Source organism: Gadus morhua, chromosome 7, assembly GCF_902167405.1.
Source record: "Gadus morhua chromosome 7, gadMor3.0, whole genome shotgun sequence".
Classification (NCBI taxonomy): Eukaryota; Metazoa; Chordata; class Actinopteri; order Gadiformes; family Gadidae; genus Gadus; species Gadus morhua.
The window spans coordinates 33780206-33796784 of NC_044054.1; the positions used below are offsets into that span (position 1 = coordinate 33780206).

The 16579-nt window shown below is 51.7% G+C and overlaps 1 protein-coding gene across 3 annotated transcripts; it reads left to right on the forward strand.

Annotated features, from left to right (window-relative positions):
- Positions 1 to 298: 298 nt before the first annotated feature.
- Positions 299 to 14388, forward strand: kat5b (K(lysine) acetyltransferase 5b). 3 transcript variants are annotated; one of them, XM_030361150.1, is made up of 15 exons: positions 299 to 401; positions 481 to 547; positions 1462 to 1530; positions 1610 to 1854; positions 3577 to 3645; positions 4924 to 5100; positions 5265 to 5339; positions 6146 to 6208; positions 7820 to 8068; positions 8903 to 8992; positions 9922 to 10062; positions 10945 to 11038; positions 11155 to 11314; positions 12636 to 12717; positions 13103 to 14388. In XM_030361150.1, the coding sequence occupies exons 1-15, from the start codon at positions 381 to 383 to the stop codon at positions 13235 to 13237; spliced, it is 1737 nt and encodes a 578-aa protein (XP_030217010.1). In that variant the 5' UTR covers positions 299 to 380; the 3' UTR covers positions 13238 to 14388. The 3 variants fall into 3 exon arrangements, with proteins under 3 accessions (XP_030217010.1, XP_030217011.1, XP_030217012.1); XM_030361151.1 differs by having other exon boundaries at positions 1610 to 1845; XM_030361152.1 differs by lacking the exon at positions 6146 to 6208 and having other exon boundaries at positions 300 to 401.
- The last annotated feature ends 2191 nt before the right edge of the window (positions 14389 to 16579 follow it).

The window sequence follows — 16579 nt, forward strand, 5'->3', positions numbered from 1 at the left end:
CGGAGCAGAGGTCCAGGTTACAAACGCAACAAAATGATCATTACGATGTTGTGGACTAATAACCCTAAAACAGACTAAGACGAAAGATGATGATGAAAGTGTGAAAAAGTTTTAAAAAGTGCGCCCAATAAATAAATTATTTTTTGTGGATGATTATTTACATCAACACAATTAATATGCATGGATTTCGTTCACTTAGTCAACGTCAATTGCTGCATCCTCAAAGTTGTCCATGCAGCATCTCTGCTTCTCATCTCGCAGCATCTTTGCAGCGCCTAGCGGTTAGCTCGGTTAGCTCTCTGTCAGCTCTCAACGCCTATACTATTGGCGCGGCGGCCTTTTCCCACAACCCCCCGCGGCCGCCCTCACACAGGACCAAAATGGCGGACAGCGCAGCATCGGTGGGTACCAAAAGATGCTATTTCACTTTAAACGTTTCAATTGTTTTATACGTGTCGATTAACGTCACATTTTCCATAGGTTGAAATCGTTGAGGGCTGCCGCCTTCCAGTTCTTCGCAAAAACCAGGAGAATGAGGACGAGTGGCGTGAGTAGTGTTGTGTTTTTGTCAGCATTAAGCTAACTATGCTAACACCAAGCTAACCGGAGGTGTTGTGAACAAACGCTGTGGCCTCAGCTCACCGCTGTTGCCCCCGGAGCCCCCGCGAAGTCCAGGTCACATGAATCAGAGACCGTAGCGGTCCTGGCTCATCTCGTTAGACTGAACTATTCACTACAATCGAATCCATGTGTTGCCATGGAGCTGATCTCTGTGTGGTCATTTTAAAATAGCTTGAATGGAAGAGAAAGTACGTTCCGATTATAACACGATTTAATGACATGCACATTAAATACATGCAATGCTTTGTGCATATCGTACTGAACAGTTTAGCTGATCTCTCGGATGAATTTAACTCTTCCTCCTGTGGTGCCACCTGCCTTATTATAGGAGAGGTTAGGGATGACGTCAGGTCGCTACTGATAATCAATATCGTTTCATAACTATCGTTATCATGATTCTGTGGTACATAACATTTATTTGGCCTTTCCCAAGATTTTATTATTATTAAACTGTAAATAATAGCCCTAAACAAACACATGCTTTCCAAAGCACTGTTTACCTTATTAACGTTCTATTTAGCATCAGTATGTGCGACATACTTTGCTCTTTTTTTTTTCCGCATCTTTGACATGTCAAACAGTAATGTGAACACAACCTGTGTTCACACTGTCGGGGCATGGAGGGATTGTGTTTTGTTAAGGCGTGTATTGTGTGGTAATTTTGAGCAACACAGTGAAACAGACAATTATAAACAAAAAGTGTTGTATGCATAATTCTTTACAGACTACCTAAAAACCATTAGTTTAGTATATGAGATGTTGCTTAGGCTTGACAGCTCACTCTGTGGACCTCTGCTGGTCAAATCTAAACCGGGGAGACTTTTTCTATTTTATTTGCAGCACTGGCCGAGATCCTCAGTGTCAAGGACATCGCTGGGAGGAAGCTCTACTATGTCCATTACATCGACTGTGAGTAGAGCCTCTGACACAGAAAGCAGCTCGTTCCATCCCCTGTGCGTGTGTAACGCGTTCCTCTGCTGCTCTCTAGTCAACAAGCGTCTGGACGAGTGGGTCACCCCCGACCGGTTGGACGTCAAGAAGCTCCAGTTCCCCAAGAAGGAGGCCAAGACGCCCACCAAGAACGGGCTGCCCGGCTCGCGGCCCGGCTCCCCGGAGAGGGAGGGGGTGAGGGCCGCCCCCGCCCCCCAGGACGGCCAGGCCGGCAGCGTCCCGGGCCGGGCCGCGTCCCAGAGCGGCGAGTCCTTCTCCGTCAGACCGTCCCAGGTGGCCACCGTGAGTCGGACCAGAGCACCGCCCGTCAGCGGCTCTGGGATTTCGGGTTATTGATGTGTGGCCACTGCCCACCTCTAAGGATATATCGGCTTTATTCAAATAGGATTTTAGGAACCAATGCTTACTTGGTCTAAAAAACATCAACTGGGTGTTCAAAGCTAGGGGTTCTTTAAGCTTGTTCCAAAGGGCCATGATCGATTCAAAATGAATTGTGTGTTAATATATTTGAATCATAAAGGGCTATAAAATGATGAGTCCTGACGGGCGTTTGCTCATTTAACAATATAAAAAATATTTAAAATAATAGTGTAAAATTATAGCGGAGTGAGACGAGGGGGGATTACGAGATTGCTCGTTTAACAATATCAACAAAGTGGCAAATAACCCGCTGCTTCGGGTTTTCCTTTGTAGGCGTGTTGAGAGGTGGAGCGAGCCAATCAGCTGTTAGTGCGTGTGAATATATCCGGGTTGATCCAATAAGTGGTTGTGTACCCGCGCGCACCATTGGCATGTATGCGCGCTTGTCTCCTTGTGAGTGTGAAAACAAGAATGACAGGGAGAAGAGTGCTTTGCGGAGATGAATAAACGGAACGATATTTATATTTCAAAATCGTATATTAAAAGAACGAAAAAAGAGCAGAATCAATTTGAATCCGTGTATGGTTCGTTCTTTGAATATTCAGATTTAAAACAAAATCAGAAAAACCAAATAACGGAGTCGTTTTTTGGTTTTTCTGATTTGGTTTTGAAACGGAAAAAGGGCAAAAGGAATAAACAAATAAACGGGATTTTTCAGTTTTTTAAATCAAAACGGGAATACTGAATAATCCAGTTGCTTGTTTTGTTTGTGTGATATTTAGATAAAACCACAATGCCGGGAAAAGGGCACGTGGTTTTAAACAAATACATATAAAGACGTTTCAAACTTTCCATTGAGTCTCACATTCTACAATGGCCAGCTTTATTGTTTTCCGTGGGAGCCGGCGACTTAGTCTGCGAGTGGACGATATGACCGTGGAGAAGATCGCCATGATATTCCAGGTGGCTGTTTACTAAGAAACCTAGCTGGTCATAAAACATTAAAATAGCCTACATCTAAATGACAAGTAGCCTACATATTGTACAATAGGCTACATAGAAGAAGAAAGAAGCCAGATTTCTTCTTCGAAGGTTGTGCTCCACACAGAACCTCCTCACCGTCATAACGGAGCACTTCGGTGCACCACATTGCTTTAGAGCGGTACTGATCTCGTCGTGTGTCTTTCCATTGTCAAATAGTTCACAAATAAAATCCCCATATGGTTCAAGTGCGGCCATAACTAAGGCTAAATATAATTGGACAGTCTATTGCTGGTTTAGGTGGTAGGCTCTTTTTTCTTCGCTCGCTGCGTTCTGCCTTCTGGTGTAGCCTACAAATGTATCTATTTTTGTTTTTCTGTTTCAGGTTTAAATAACCAACAAACAAAACACAAATGAAATGCTGTTTATTTGTTTATTCCTTTTGCCCTTTTTCCATTTCAAAACCAAATCAGAAAAACCGAAGAACGACTCTGTTATTTGGTTTTTCTGATTTTGTTTTAAATCGGAATATTCAAATAACGAACCATACACAGATTAATTTGTGGCGCTCAGTGTTGTTTCTGTGGCGCTGTGCCCCACATTGTTCTACGTATGGGAAACACTGGTATCTAAATTATGTACCTTCTCTTCCTTTCTGTTCAGCGGAAAAGTCTCGATCTTAACCTACAATCAGCCACAGCGCCGTCCAGAGGCAAAACCCTCCCCACACCGGTACGTCCTCTGACCTTCTCCTGAGCTCTCACTGAAGCTCTGTTCTGAAGCTCTGTTCTGATGTCCTGAAGCTCTGTTCTGATGTCCTGAAGCTCTGTTCTGATGTCCTGAAGCTCTGTCCTGAAGCTCTGTTCTGATGTCCTGAAGCTCTGTTCTGATGTCCTGAAGCTCTGTTCTGATGTCCTGAAGCTCTGTTCTGATGTACTGAAGCTCTGTATCTGAAGCTCTGTTCTGATGTACTGAAGCTCTGTCTCTGAAGCTCTGTCCTGTAGCTCTGTCCTGAAGCTCTGTTCTGATGACCTGAAGCTCTGTCTCTGAAGCTCTGTCCTGTAGCTCTGTCCTGAAGCTCTGTTCTGATGTCCTGAAGCTCTGTCCTGAAGCTCTGTTCTGATGTCCTGAAGCTCTGTTCTGATGTACTGAAGCTCTGTCCTGAAGCTCTGTTCTGATGTACTGAAGCTCTGTCTCTGAAGCTCTGTCCTGTAGCTCTGTCCTGAAGCTCTGTTCTGATGTCCTGAAGCTCTGTCCTGAAGCTCTGTCCTGAAGCTCTGTCCTTCTGTCCTGAAGCTCTGTCTCTGAAGCTCTGTCCTGTAGCTCTGTCCTGAAGCTCTGTCCTGAAGCTCTGTTCTGATGTACTGAAGCTCTGTTCTGATGTACTGATGCTCTGTCCTGAAGCTCTGTTCTGATGTACTGAAGCTCTGTTCTGATGTCCTGAAGCTCTGTTCTGATGTCCTGAAGCTCTGTTCCGATGTCCTGAAGCTCTGTTCTGATGTACTGAAGCCCTTTATTGTCCGCGTTTGAGTGAGGGTTGTGCTTCCCGGACACCTAGTATAACACTACAGTGTCCTGATGCAAGATCCGTTAATCCTTTACAATTAGCGTTTTCAAACCTTCAAAATGAATGCAAAGATGAAGTTAATTTTGATATATATATTTATATATATATTTATAGTTTATTATTGGTGCTGTCATGAATGTTTAACCATGACGACCTTAATTATTAATTCAAAGTCAAATAATGCTGATTGGCCAGCGACTCTCCCAGGACCAGCGAGAGGTTCTGGTGTGAGTGTACTGAGCGTGACTCCCAGGGGTATCCGGACCCCGTCCCAGGCCCGCTGGTTTACCTCTCGTTGACCTGGACTCGTGTGAACATTTAGCTCCTCGTCGTCTACTATCTTTAAGTGTGTTTGCTGTGTTGTCAGTAATGGGTGTGTATGCATCAACCAAATCAAAATGTCGGCCATATCTCAGCCTAACCCAATGTCGGTTTCCCCGCAGAAACGGAAAGCGGAGTCCGCCTCGCTGGCGACGCAGGCGTCCCCGGCGACCCCGGTGCCGTCGCTGCCGGACTCGGCCGAGGCCTCACAGGGGTCAGCGTACCCGGCAGGACGCCACGGCAACGCCTTCAACAACAAGGGGCGGGACGACCATGACCCGCTGTCCCTGCTCACCACGGTACGGGGGGGGGGACCTCCTGTATCCGTCTGTCCACTCACTGCATTCAGCCAGACGGGCGGACGGTGAGCCGTGTCCGGGCCCCCTGCTGCTGCTGACGCCGGTCAGGGTGCCTCGGGGAGTGGTTATGGCGCTCCGTCCTGACGCTGTTGTCCTCTCCTCAGAACGGCACGGCGCGCCGCCTCATCCCCTCGCAGCCCGGCAGGAAGAGGAAGGCCAACTGCGGAGGAGGCGATGAGGTTTGGACCCCCCCCTCCTTCCTCCCTCGACCAGCTCTCTCTCTGTCCCTGAAGGGGCCTAGCGGGGGCCCTTACAGTAGGAACGCTGTACAGGAAACAACGTGTACCTCAAATAAAAAAAAGATGTTCAAATTAGGACGGTAGCATACTGCGTCAAATAACAACACCAATAACGACGACCTGGTCGTCTTGGTGGACTCCGGGTCCTCGTTCAACGCTGTGGTGTTCTCTGAGGATCGGTCTCCAGCTCAAAATGTAAAGTGAGAAGAGGGCCGTTGATAACAGAGGAAACTGGCATCAGAAATCAGGAATGTGTTGAAGGAGCCACATGAGGCTGGCGACCGTGGAGGCTTTCTCCGCAGAGGTGTCCAGCTGTACGGACGCAGACCCAATATATTATGGACTTCATTTGCATTTCCAGCCGTCTAGAATAGTGCTTTCTGTGTTGAACCCGATCAAACAAACATCTTAAAATGTAGACTGCGGTGCTAAAAATACACATAGTACTATTATTATTTTCTTCTTTTTTTATTGCATTGTGAATAGAAACGTGTCTGTCTCTAACTCCCCGTGGTCAGGGGGTGCAGCGCTCGCTGCTGAAGCACTGCCGTCTCTGGTGCATCATCTCAGGACCTCTGATGATTTAAACCCTCAAAGAGTCCCTCTCTCTGAACACAACACTTCTGTAAAAAGGTTCAATAGTAGACATATTCATCTGATACGGCTTAGAACACACACAGACAGGCAGACAGACAGTTGAATTGTTCTTTCCAAAAGCCTGCGTCCGCTCTGGTTTCCTCCGTCAGATGGTGAAGGTCTTCCAGTACGCCAGCCCCCGGTGTGCCAACGTGTTTCAACCACAAGCCGAGGTGTGTTGTCTCTAGCCAGGCTGGACTGTGTTGTCTCTAGACACCCTGGACTGTGTTGTCTCTAGCCAGCCTGGACTGTGTTGTCTCTAGCCAGCCTGGACTGTGTTGTCCTAGCCAGCCTGGACTGTGTTGTCTCTAGACACCCTGGACTGTGTTGTCTCTAGACACCCTGGACTGTGTTGTCTCTAGACACCCTGGACTGTGTTGTCTCTAGTCAGCCTGGACTGTGTTGTCTCTAGCCAGCCTGGACTGTGTTGTCTCTAGCCTGCCTGGACTGTGTTGTCTCTAGACACCCTGGACTGTGTTGTCTCTAGACACCCTGGACTGTGTTGTCTCTAGCCACCCTGGACTGTGTTGTCTCTAGACACCCTGGACTGTGTTGTCTCTAGACACCCTGGACTGTGTTGTCTCTAGACACCCTGGACTGTGTTGTCTCTAGACACCCTGGACTGTGTTGTCTCTAGACACCCTGGACTGTGTTGTCTCTAGCCAGTCTGGACTGTGTTGGTCTGGCTCCTAGCCAGTCTGGACTGTGTTGGTCTGGCTCCTATCCACCCTGGACTGTGTTGGTCTGTGGCTCCTAGCCAGCCTGGACTGTGTTGGTCTGGCTCCTAGCCAGCCTGGACTGTGTTGGTCTGGCTCCTAGCCACCCTGGACTGTGTTGGTCTGGCTCCTAGCCACCCTGGACTGTGTTGGTCTGTGGCTCCTAGCCAGCCTGGACTGTGTTGGTCTGGCTCCTAGCCAGCCTGGACTGTGTTGGTCTGTGGCTCCTAGCCAGCCTGGACTGTGTTGGTCTGGCTCCTAGCCAGCCTGGACTGTGTTGGTCTGGCTCCTATCCACCCTGGACTGTGTTGGTCTGTGGCTCCTAGCCAGCCTGGACTGTGCTGCTGTCGGCCTCTCCTCCCTCAGACCGCGGCTGGCCTTATCACCACGCCTCTCCCTTGGTGGTCATGTTTGGGTTTCTGTCCCTCCTCCATCTCGCTATCTGTCTGTTTGTCTGTCCAGCTCTTCCTCTGTCTCTCGCCCTCCTCTCAGTCGGCCTCTCCAATGAGACAGGCTTCATGGCCAGGGCTCAAACAATAAAAGAACACAAAAAGTAAAACGGGTTACAAAAATTTTGATCAAGAAATTTAAAACACATTAAGGAAAAGTTGTGTTGCCTTTGAGTGTAATATTATAGGAAAGTGTTTTCAATGTAAATAGACTAATACATTTTCCAACCTCATCTCTCTCTCTCTCTCTCTCTGTCTCTCTGTCTCTCTCTGGGTCTCGGTCTGCGTCTCTCTCTGGGTCTGCGTCTGCCCCTCTCTCTCTCTCTCTGGGTCTGCGTCTCTCTCTGCCCCTCTCTCTCTGGGTCGGTCTGTCGGTCTGTCTCTCTCTCTGGGTCTGTCTCTCTCTCTCTGGGTCTGCGTCTCTCTCTCTCTCTCTGTCTGTCTCTGTCTCTGTCTCTGTCTCTGTCTCTGTCTCTGTGTGTGTGTGTGTGTGTGTGTCTGTCTCTCTCTGGGTCTCTCTGGGTCTGTCTGTCTCTCTCTGGGTCTGTCTGTCTCTTTCTGGGTCTCTCTGTCTGTCTGTCTGTCTCTCTGGGTCTGTCTCTGTCTGTCTGTCTCTCAGGACTCTCAGGACAGCTCGGACGGCGTTCCCACGGCGCCCCGTATGACGGGCAGCCTGGTGTCAGACCGTAGTCACGACGACATCGTGACGCGGATGAAGAACATCGACTGCATCGAGCTGGGCCGCCACCGTCTCAAGCCCTGGTACTTCTCCCCGTACCCCCAGGAGCTCACCGCGCTGCCCATCCTCTACCTCTGTGAATTCTGCCTCAAGTACCTCAAGAGCCTCAAGTGTCTGCAGAGGCACCTGGTGAGTCCCCCCAGAAGGGTTAGGGGTCGGTCCCCCCAGAAGGGCTAGGGGTCGGTCCCCCCAGAAGGGCTAGGGGTCGGTCCCCCCAGAAGGGCTAGGGGTTGGTCCCCCCAGAAGGGCTGGGGGGGGGTCGGTCCCCCCAGAAGGGCTGTGGGGGGGGGGGGGGGGTCCCCCCAGAAGGGCTAGGGGTCGGTCCCCCCAGAAGGGCTAGGGGGGGTCGGGGTCTGGGTCGGTCCCGGTCTCCTCACTGGTTCAGTGATCCCCTCAGACCAGTCCTCACTGGTTCAGTGATCCCCTCAGACCAGTCCTCACTGGTTCAGTGATCCCCTCAGACCAGTCCTCACTGGTTCAGTGATCCCCTCAGACCAGTCCTCACTGGTTCAGTGATCCCCTCAGACCAGTCCTCACTGGTTCAGTGATCCCCTCAGACCAGTCCTCACTGGTTCAGTGATCCCCTCAGACCAGTCCTCACTGGTTCAGTGATCCCCTCAGACCAGTCCTCACTGGTTCAGTGATCCCCTCAGACCAGTCCTCACTGGTTCAGTGATCCCCTCAGACCAGTCCTCACTGGTTCAGTGATCCCCTCAGACCAGTCCTCACTGGTTCAGTGATCCCCTCAGACCAGTCCTCACTGGTTCAGTGATCCCCTCAGACCAGTCCTCACTGGTTCAGTGATCCCCTCAGACCAGTCCTCACTGGTTCAGTGATCCCCTCAGACCAGTCCTCACTGGTTTAGTCCTCATGGTTCTATTGGCTCCAGATTCTGGAGCTTCTAGTTTCTTTTTTGACTTTCAGACTATTGACAAAGTACTCTGTTCTTCATCTCTCCAACAGACTAAATGCAATCTTCGTCATCCTCCCGGCAACGAGATCTACCGGAAAGGCACCATTTCCTTCTTTGAGATCGACGGCAGAAAAAACAAAGTGAGTGTTTCCCCAGGTCCCAGTGTCTCACCCCAGGTCCCAGTGTCTCACCCCAGGTCCCAGTGTCTCACCCCAGTTCCCAGTGTCTCACCCCAGGTCCCAGTGTCTCACCCCAGGTCCCAGTGTCTCACCCCAGGTCCCAGTGTCTCACCCCAGGTCCCAGTGTCTCACCCCAGGTCCCAGTGTCTCACCCCGTACCTCACCCCGTACCTCGCCCCTCGCCCCGTACCTCGCCCCGTACCTCGCCCCGTACCTCGCCCCGTACCTCGCCCCGTACCTCGCCCCGTACCTCGCCCCGTACCTCGCCCCGTACCTCGCCCCGTACCTCGCCCCGTACCTCGCCCCGTACCTCGCCCCGTACCTCGCCCCGTACCTCGCCCCGTACCTCGCCCTATCTCGCCCCGTACCTCACCCCGTACCTCGCCCTATCTCGCCCCGTACCTCGCCCCGTACCTCGCCCCTTACCTCGCCCCGTACCTCACCCTATCTCACCCCGTACCTCACCCCGTACCTCACCCCGTACCTCGCCCCGTACCTCGCCCCGTACCTCGCCCCGTACCTCGCCCCGTACCTCACCCCGTACCTCACCCCGTACCTCACCCTATCTCACCCTATCTCACCCCGTACCTCACCCTATCTCACCCCGTACCTCACCCTATATCACCCCGTACCTCACCCTATCTCACCCCGTACCTCGCCCCGTACCTCACCCCGTACCTCGCCCTATCTCACCCCGTACCTCACCCCGTACCTCGCCCCGTACCTCGCCCCGTACCTCGCCCCGTACCTCACCCTATCTCACCCCGTACCTCGCCCCGTACCTCACCCCGTACCTCGCCCTATCTCACCCCGTACCTCGCCCCGTACCTCGCCCCGTGCCTCACCCCGTACCTCACCCTATCTCACCCCATGCGGCCTTGTGTTTCCAGACGTACTCCCAGAACCTCTGCCTGCTGGCCAAGTGCTTCCTGGACCACAAGACGCTGTACTACGACACGGACCCCTTCCTGTTCTACGTCATGACCGAGTACGACGCCAAGGGCTTCCACATCGTGGGCTACTTCTCCAAGGTACGCCGCCCCCTGGGGGCTGGGGGGGGGTGGTGTGGGTCTGCTGTGTGTGGTGTGGGTCTGCTGTGTGTGGTGTGGGTCTGCTGTGTGTGGTGTGGGTCTGCTGTGTGTGGTGTGGGTCTGCTGTGTGTGGTGTGGGTCTGCTGTGTGGTATGGGTCTGCTGTGTGGTGTGGGTCTGCTGTGTGTGTGTGTGGTGTGGGTCTGCTGTGTGTGGTGGGTCTGCTGTGTGTGGTGTGGGTCTGCTGTGTGGTGTGGGTCTGCTGTGTGTGGTGTGGGTCTGCTGTGTGTGGTGTGGGTCTGCTGTGTGTGTGTTTGTGTTGTGGGTCTGATGTGTGTGTGTTTGTGTTGTGGGTCTGATGTGTGTGGTGTGGGTCTGATGTGTGTGTGTTTGTGTTGTGGGTCTGATGTGTGTGTGTTTGTGTTGTGGGTCTGATGTGTGTGGTGTGGGTCTGATGTCTGTGTGTGTGTGTGTGTTGTGGGTCTGATGTGTGTGTGTTGTGGGTCTGATGTGTGTGTGTGTGTTGTGGGTCTGATGTGTGTGTGTGTGTGTGTGTGTGTGTTGTGGGTCTGATGTGTGTGTTGTGGGTCTGATGTGTGTGTGTGGTGTGGGTCTGATGTGTGTGTGTGTGTTTGTGTTGCTGGTCTGATGTGTGTGTGTGTGTGTGTGTTGTGGGTCTGATGTGTGTGTTGTGGGTCTGATGTGTGTGTGTGGTGTGGGTCTGATGTGTGTGTGTGGTGTGGGTCTGATGTGTGTGTGTGTTTGTGTTGCTGGTCTGATGTGTGTGTTGTGGGTCTGATGTGTGTGTGTGGTGTGGGTCTGATGTGTGTGTGTGTGTTTGTGTTGCTGGTCTGATGTGTGTGTGTTGTGGGCCCTCCCCCAGGAGAAGGAGTCCACAGAGGACTACAACGTAGCCTGCATCCTCACGCTGCCCCCCTACCAGCGCCGCGGCTACGGCAAGCTGCTCATCGAGTTCAGTGAGTGGGGGGGTGCGGGCGGCCAACCCAAGGGGTCCTGGTTCCATCAGTCTGGCAGAACTACCCTTGAGCAGGGAACTCCGTCCTCCTAACTGTCCCCCCCCCCGCCCCCACAGGCTACGAGCTGTCCAAGGTGGAGGGCAAGACGGGGACGCCGGAGAAGCCGCTGTCGGACCTGGGCCTGCTGTCGTACCGGTCCTACTGGTCCCAGACCATCCTGGAGATCCTCATGGAGCTGAAGCCGGACAACGGGGAGCGGCCCCAGATCACCATCAAGTAGGGCCCCCGGCATGAGACCCCCAGATCACCATCAAGTAGGGCCCCCGGCATGAGACCCCCAGATCACCATCAAGTAGGGCCCCCGGCATGAGACCCCCAGATCACCATCAAGTAGGGCCCCCGGCATGAGACCCCCAGATCACCATCAAGTAGGGCCTCCGGCATGAGACCCCCAGATCACCATCAAGTAGGGCCCCCGGCATGAGACCCCCGGATCACCATCAAGTAGGGCCCCCGGCATGAGACCCCCAGATCACCATCAAGTAGGGCCCCCGGCATGAGACCCCCAGATCACCATCAAGTAGGGCCCCCGGCATGAGACCCCCGGATCACCATCAAGTAGGGCCCCCGGCATGAGACCCCCGGATCACCATCAAGTAGGGCCCCCGGCATGAGACCCCCAGATCACCATCAAGTAGGTCACGACCTTCACTAGGGGTCATATGACGTCACGGACCAACGTCAAGTGACCCGGAGTGAAGGTCATGTGACCCGTAGTGAAGGTCGTGGGACCCTAGTGAAGGTCGTGGGACCCTAGTGAAGGTCGTGGGTCCGTAGTTCAGGTCGTGGGACCGTAGTGAAGGTCGTGGGACCGTAGTTCAGGTCGTGGGACCGTAGTGAAGGTCGTGGGACCGTAGTGAAGGTCGTGGGACCGTAGTGAAGGACGTGGGACCGTAGTGAAGGTCGTGGGACCGTAGTGAAGGTCGTGGGACCCTAGTGAAGGTCGTGGGACCGTAGTGAAGGTCGTGGGACCGTAGTGAAGGTCGTGGGACCGTAGTTCAGGTCGTGGGACCGTAGTGAAGGTCGTGGGACCGTAGTTCAGGTCGTGGGACCGTAGTGAAGGTCGTGGGACCGTAGTTCAGGTCGTGGGACCGTAGTGAAGGTCGTGGGACCGTAGTGAAGGTCGTGGGTCCGTAGTTCAGGTCGTGGGACCGTAGTTCAGGTCGTGGGACCGTAGTTCAGGTCGTGGGACCGTAGTGAAGGTCGTGGGACCGTAGTGAAGGTCGTGGGACCGTAGTGAAGGTCGTGGGACCGTAGTGAAGGTCGTGGGACCGTAGTGAAGGTCGTGGGACCGTAGTGAAGGTACTAAGGAGCAGGTTGGGGTCAGACGGTGAATTAAAGATGTTTAATGTTTCCATCCATTCATCGATGCGTCTCATTATGAGTGGTTCAGTGTTTACTCTTCGTCTCATCGTCTGGGCATTGTTCCAGTGGTGTGAGGTCAGAGGTCAAAGTGAGTGTCTGAGCTTGTGGTTCCAGTGGTGTTAGGTCAGAGGTCAAAGTGCGTGTCTGAGCTTGTGGTTTCCCGGTTCCTCAGTGAGATCAGCGAGCTGACCAGCGTGAAGAAGGAGGACGTCATCTCCACGCTGCAGTACCTCAACCTCATCAACTACTACAAGGTCAGAGGTCACCGCAGCACACCAACGCGCTCAACATATACACGCCTCCTAGGGACCACAGTTGGATTCCCGCCTGGCCCTACGGCCCTGGCATCCTGCTAAGCGGATGTCTCTCACAATTCTCTCGCTCTCAACCATAAAGGCATAACAAGCCTATGAATATTATATCAATGACAAATGCTAGCTTTATGTATGTCTTGTTGATACAGATTGAGAACCAGTGTGATTTAAAGGGGGAGTGTGTCAGGCTGTTGTCTCCCCAGGGTCAGGGTCAGTGAGTGGAACAGGCTGTGGTCTGAGTGTGACAGGCTGTTGTCTCTCCAGGGTCAGGGTCAGTGAGTGGAACAGGCTGTGGTCTGAGTGTAACAGGCTGTTGTCTCCCCAGGGTCAGTACATCCTGACGCTGTCCGAGGACATCGTGGAGGGCCATGAGAGGGCCATGCACAAGAGGCACCTGCGCATCGATCCCAAGTGTCTGCACTTCACCCCCAAAGACTGGAGCAAGAGGGGCAAATGGTAGAGGCCCCGGCAGAGGGCCTCTGGATCTCTCTTCACCCCGCTGTAACTGAAACGTTAGATGAGCTCCAGACCCACAGGTCAGGGAGGCAGTATTCAGAACCTTCTACCTCTGGAGATATGAACACCTTGGGGTGCGCCGTCTGTGTCGTGCATTTCTCAGTTTTTAAAAAAAGAACTAGCGTAGAATTCTAGGTGAACACTAAATATTGGAAAGGTTCCCCACCAGGGTGGGGAGCCTTTATGCCCGGTTGGGGAACCTTTACGCCCGGGCGTGGAACCTTTACGCCCGGGCGTGGAACCTTTACGCCCGGGCGTGGAACCTTTACGCCCGGGCGTGGAACCTTTACGCCCGGGCGTGGAACCTTTACGCCCGGGCGTGGAACCTTTACGCCCGGGCGTGGAACCTTTACGCCCGGGCGTGGAACCTTTACGCCCGGGCGTGGAACCTTTACGCCCGGGCGTGGAACCTTTACGCCCGGGCGTGGAACCTTTACGCCCGGGCGTGGAACCTTTACGCCCGGGCGTGGAACCTTTACGCCCGGGCGTGGAACCTTTACGCCCGGGCGTGGAACCTTTACGCCCACAGTGAGGTTCTGGGGGGGGAGGGATCGGAGCCCACAGATAGGCTCAGGGGACGTTCGTCGTATGCGATATTGGTTTTCTAGGGTTCAGTTGTGTGCGTTGGTTTTCTAGGGTTCAGTTGTGTGCGTTGGTTTTCTAGGGTTCAGTTGTGTGCGTTGGTTTTCTAGGTTACAGTTGTGTGCGTGTTTATCGCTCGCTGAAGACAACTGTATCTGTGAGATTGGACGACTCAAACCCCCGATAAACTTTCAACTGTAATTATTGTACATACTGAAATCGTTTTGTAAAAAAAAAAAAGCCATGTTGAGCTGTTCAGAATGTATATTATGTGTACAGTTATCTATACATACTTTTTTGTAAACTAATGTGGCATAGTATTTGATTTAAAGACTATTTTGTGATTTTAGGAACATATGTTTGTTCTTCTTTCCAAGTTCTGTTCAAGTCTGTTCAAGAAAGTGAATGTGTTGTTCCAACCGATTTTGAACTTTCTAAATTTGGTTCCAGTAGAAAAAATAAACGATTTTTCATTTTTTTTTTCAGTCTTGGATTAAAAAAATTTGATTGTGTTATTGTTGTAATCAGGGTTATTTGGCAAACAATTGACTCAACGTCGATACATTTTCTGCACTTATTTCTTTTCAGTTGGAAATATAAAGTGCAAACCCACCAAATCAGATTTTGGTGAATTTTATTTTTTGCATGTTGGAACAAAAGGACAAATGAGTGACTCCCATCTCTGGCTGAAGACACACATGTCATTATAATGGAGCGGACTTAACTTAGCCCAATGCCCCTCATCACACTGCTACTGTGGTAAGTACAATATAATACAATAATAAAACTGATTAGGGAAAATACCTTTTGGATGAGAAACTGTAGCAGACACGTTTTAAAACTTGTATGACTTCAGAGAAGTCATACAAGAAGCCTCATTCTGTCACAGGTTGGGTGATGCATTGGTCAGTCTAATAAATTAATTAAAATTATAAATTAGATAACTCGCTTTAAATCGCTTTGCCATATCCGTAGCCTACAAATCAGCGAATCAAACGATGGTATACTTCTATTTTAGGACTCCACATACCACACAGTGAAATTATACTTAATTTGCTCTAGGTTAGGGTACCATTGGTCAATTTACTGATTCAATAATTTAGATCTTTAACTTCATCGCTGTGGAAGTGGCTCCCCAGCCAGTGGGCAGTACGGAGCAGTGTCGCTCCCCCACCAGGCAGCACGGAGCGGTGTCGCGCTCCCCCACCAGGGGGCAGCACGGAGCGGTGTCTCGCTCCCCCACCAGGGGGCAGCACGGAGCGGTGTCTCGCTCCCCCACTAGGGGGCAGCAGGGAGCGGTGGCCTATCTTCATACGAGACAGGTGCTTCTCCCAACAGGTTTGATAATGCAGTTAATAACTCGGGGTGTTCGATGGGATGACAGCTTGTCACTAGGTGTCTGGCCGTAAGTTATTAAACACTTGGTATAGTCTCAATTAATGCAGTCCTTTACATAATCTATATTTCGTAAACAGCAGACAGGTTAATGTGCTTAATAATGAGCCATCTTCTGATATATCATTAAAAAAAAAGGTTAGAGAAGCGTTCAGATTCCTATGATATCTATTGTAAGTATGATTCCTTATTTGCATAATGCAGCTCTAAACCCTGGGTCTGGCTGCTCCCAGCGTGCGATGCTGTGGAGCTGGCCTTCAAAAGTGTAGCTTTACTACGTGACGGATGAGTGAGTGACAGGTGAGTGAGTGACCGATGTACGGAGCGGCCGATAGCCTTGACCTTGGGTCCGAGCGCGGTGGGGGCGGGACGGGGTCGTTAACGACACCCCTACAGACGGACCGACCTCCGTCTGTAGGGCCGGAGGCCGCCGGCCGAGGTTCAGAGAGGGAGGAGATACGCGTGGAGTAGGAACTGAAACATGAACCTCATGGAGGAGAATGAACCCTGGCTTCCTATTGACCATCGGGATCCATAGTGAGCTTATAGTTCAACTTGGATGGATCAGAGTTCGCTGGTTGAACCACCTTATAGCAGACGATTAGTTCATCAGTTCCTATTCCTATTAAATACATCATTTTTAGTGTTATCTGTAAAGTAAAAAAAAAATGAGCTCGTTGATCTTCTCTATAAATGAGTTTGTTTCCAGCTAAATCGAAGCAAGCCCAACACCGCAATACTGGAAAGCTCTTTTTCTGCATGTGTGTAGCCTCTTATCTGTCAAAGACACTCGGTATCAGCCACAGACTTCACAGCCCCTCCCTCCCTCCCCCTTCCTCCACCACACACATGCACACGCGCGTGCACACACACACACACACACACACACACACGTCGTGAGTCTGAGCAGACCGCTGACCTAGTACGACGGCCATATGGTTCAGCAGAGCAGACTTTATGCTCTGCTGACGGGGGAGGGGAGGGGCCGACGGGGCATGTGCGCGGTGCGCGGCCGCAGCGTGGTGCGTGCCGCCAGCAGCTAGCTGTTGTCTGCTGATAGGGGCTCATGTTAGCATGTCCGCGGCTAACGTCAGCAGCAGCCTCATTGTTCCTGAGAGCAGCTTATCTGGAGGCCCCGCCCACTACGTTAGGGGAAGAAAACCACACAAACGCACACTTACAAATAGAAATACACACAGATTGAAGTACACACAAACATACACACACAAATAGAAAAACATACACAGACAAATGACAACTCATTAACACACACACTCACTTAAAAATGTAAACACACACACACAGTGGC

What these genes read in the sequence shown, in the direction of transcription:
- kat5b (XM_030361150.1), top strand. Translation starts at nt 381, where the DNA reads ATGGCGGACAGCGCAGCATCG. An exon ending in GCAAAACCCTCCCCACACCG is followed by an intron (nt 3,646 to 4,923) that starts GTACGTCCTCTG and finishes GTTTCCCCGCAG; the next exon opens with AAACGGAAAGCGGAGTCCGC. An exon ending in ACTGCGGAGGAGGCGATGAG is followed by an intron (nt 5,340 to 6,145) that starts GTTTGGACCCCC and finishes TTCCTCCGTCAG; the next exon opens with ATGGTGAAGGTCTTCCAGTA.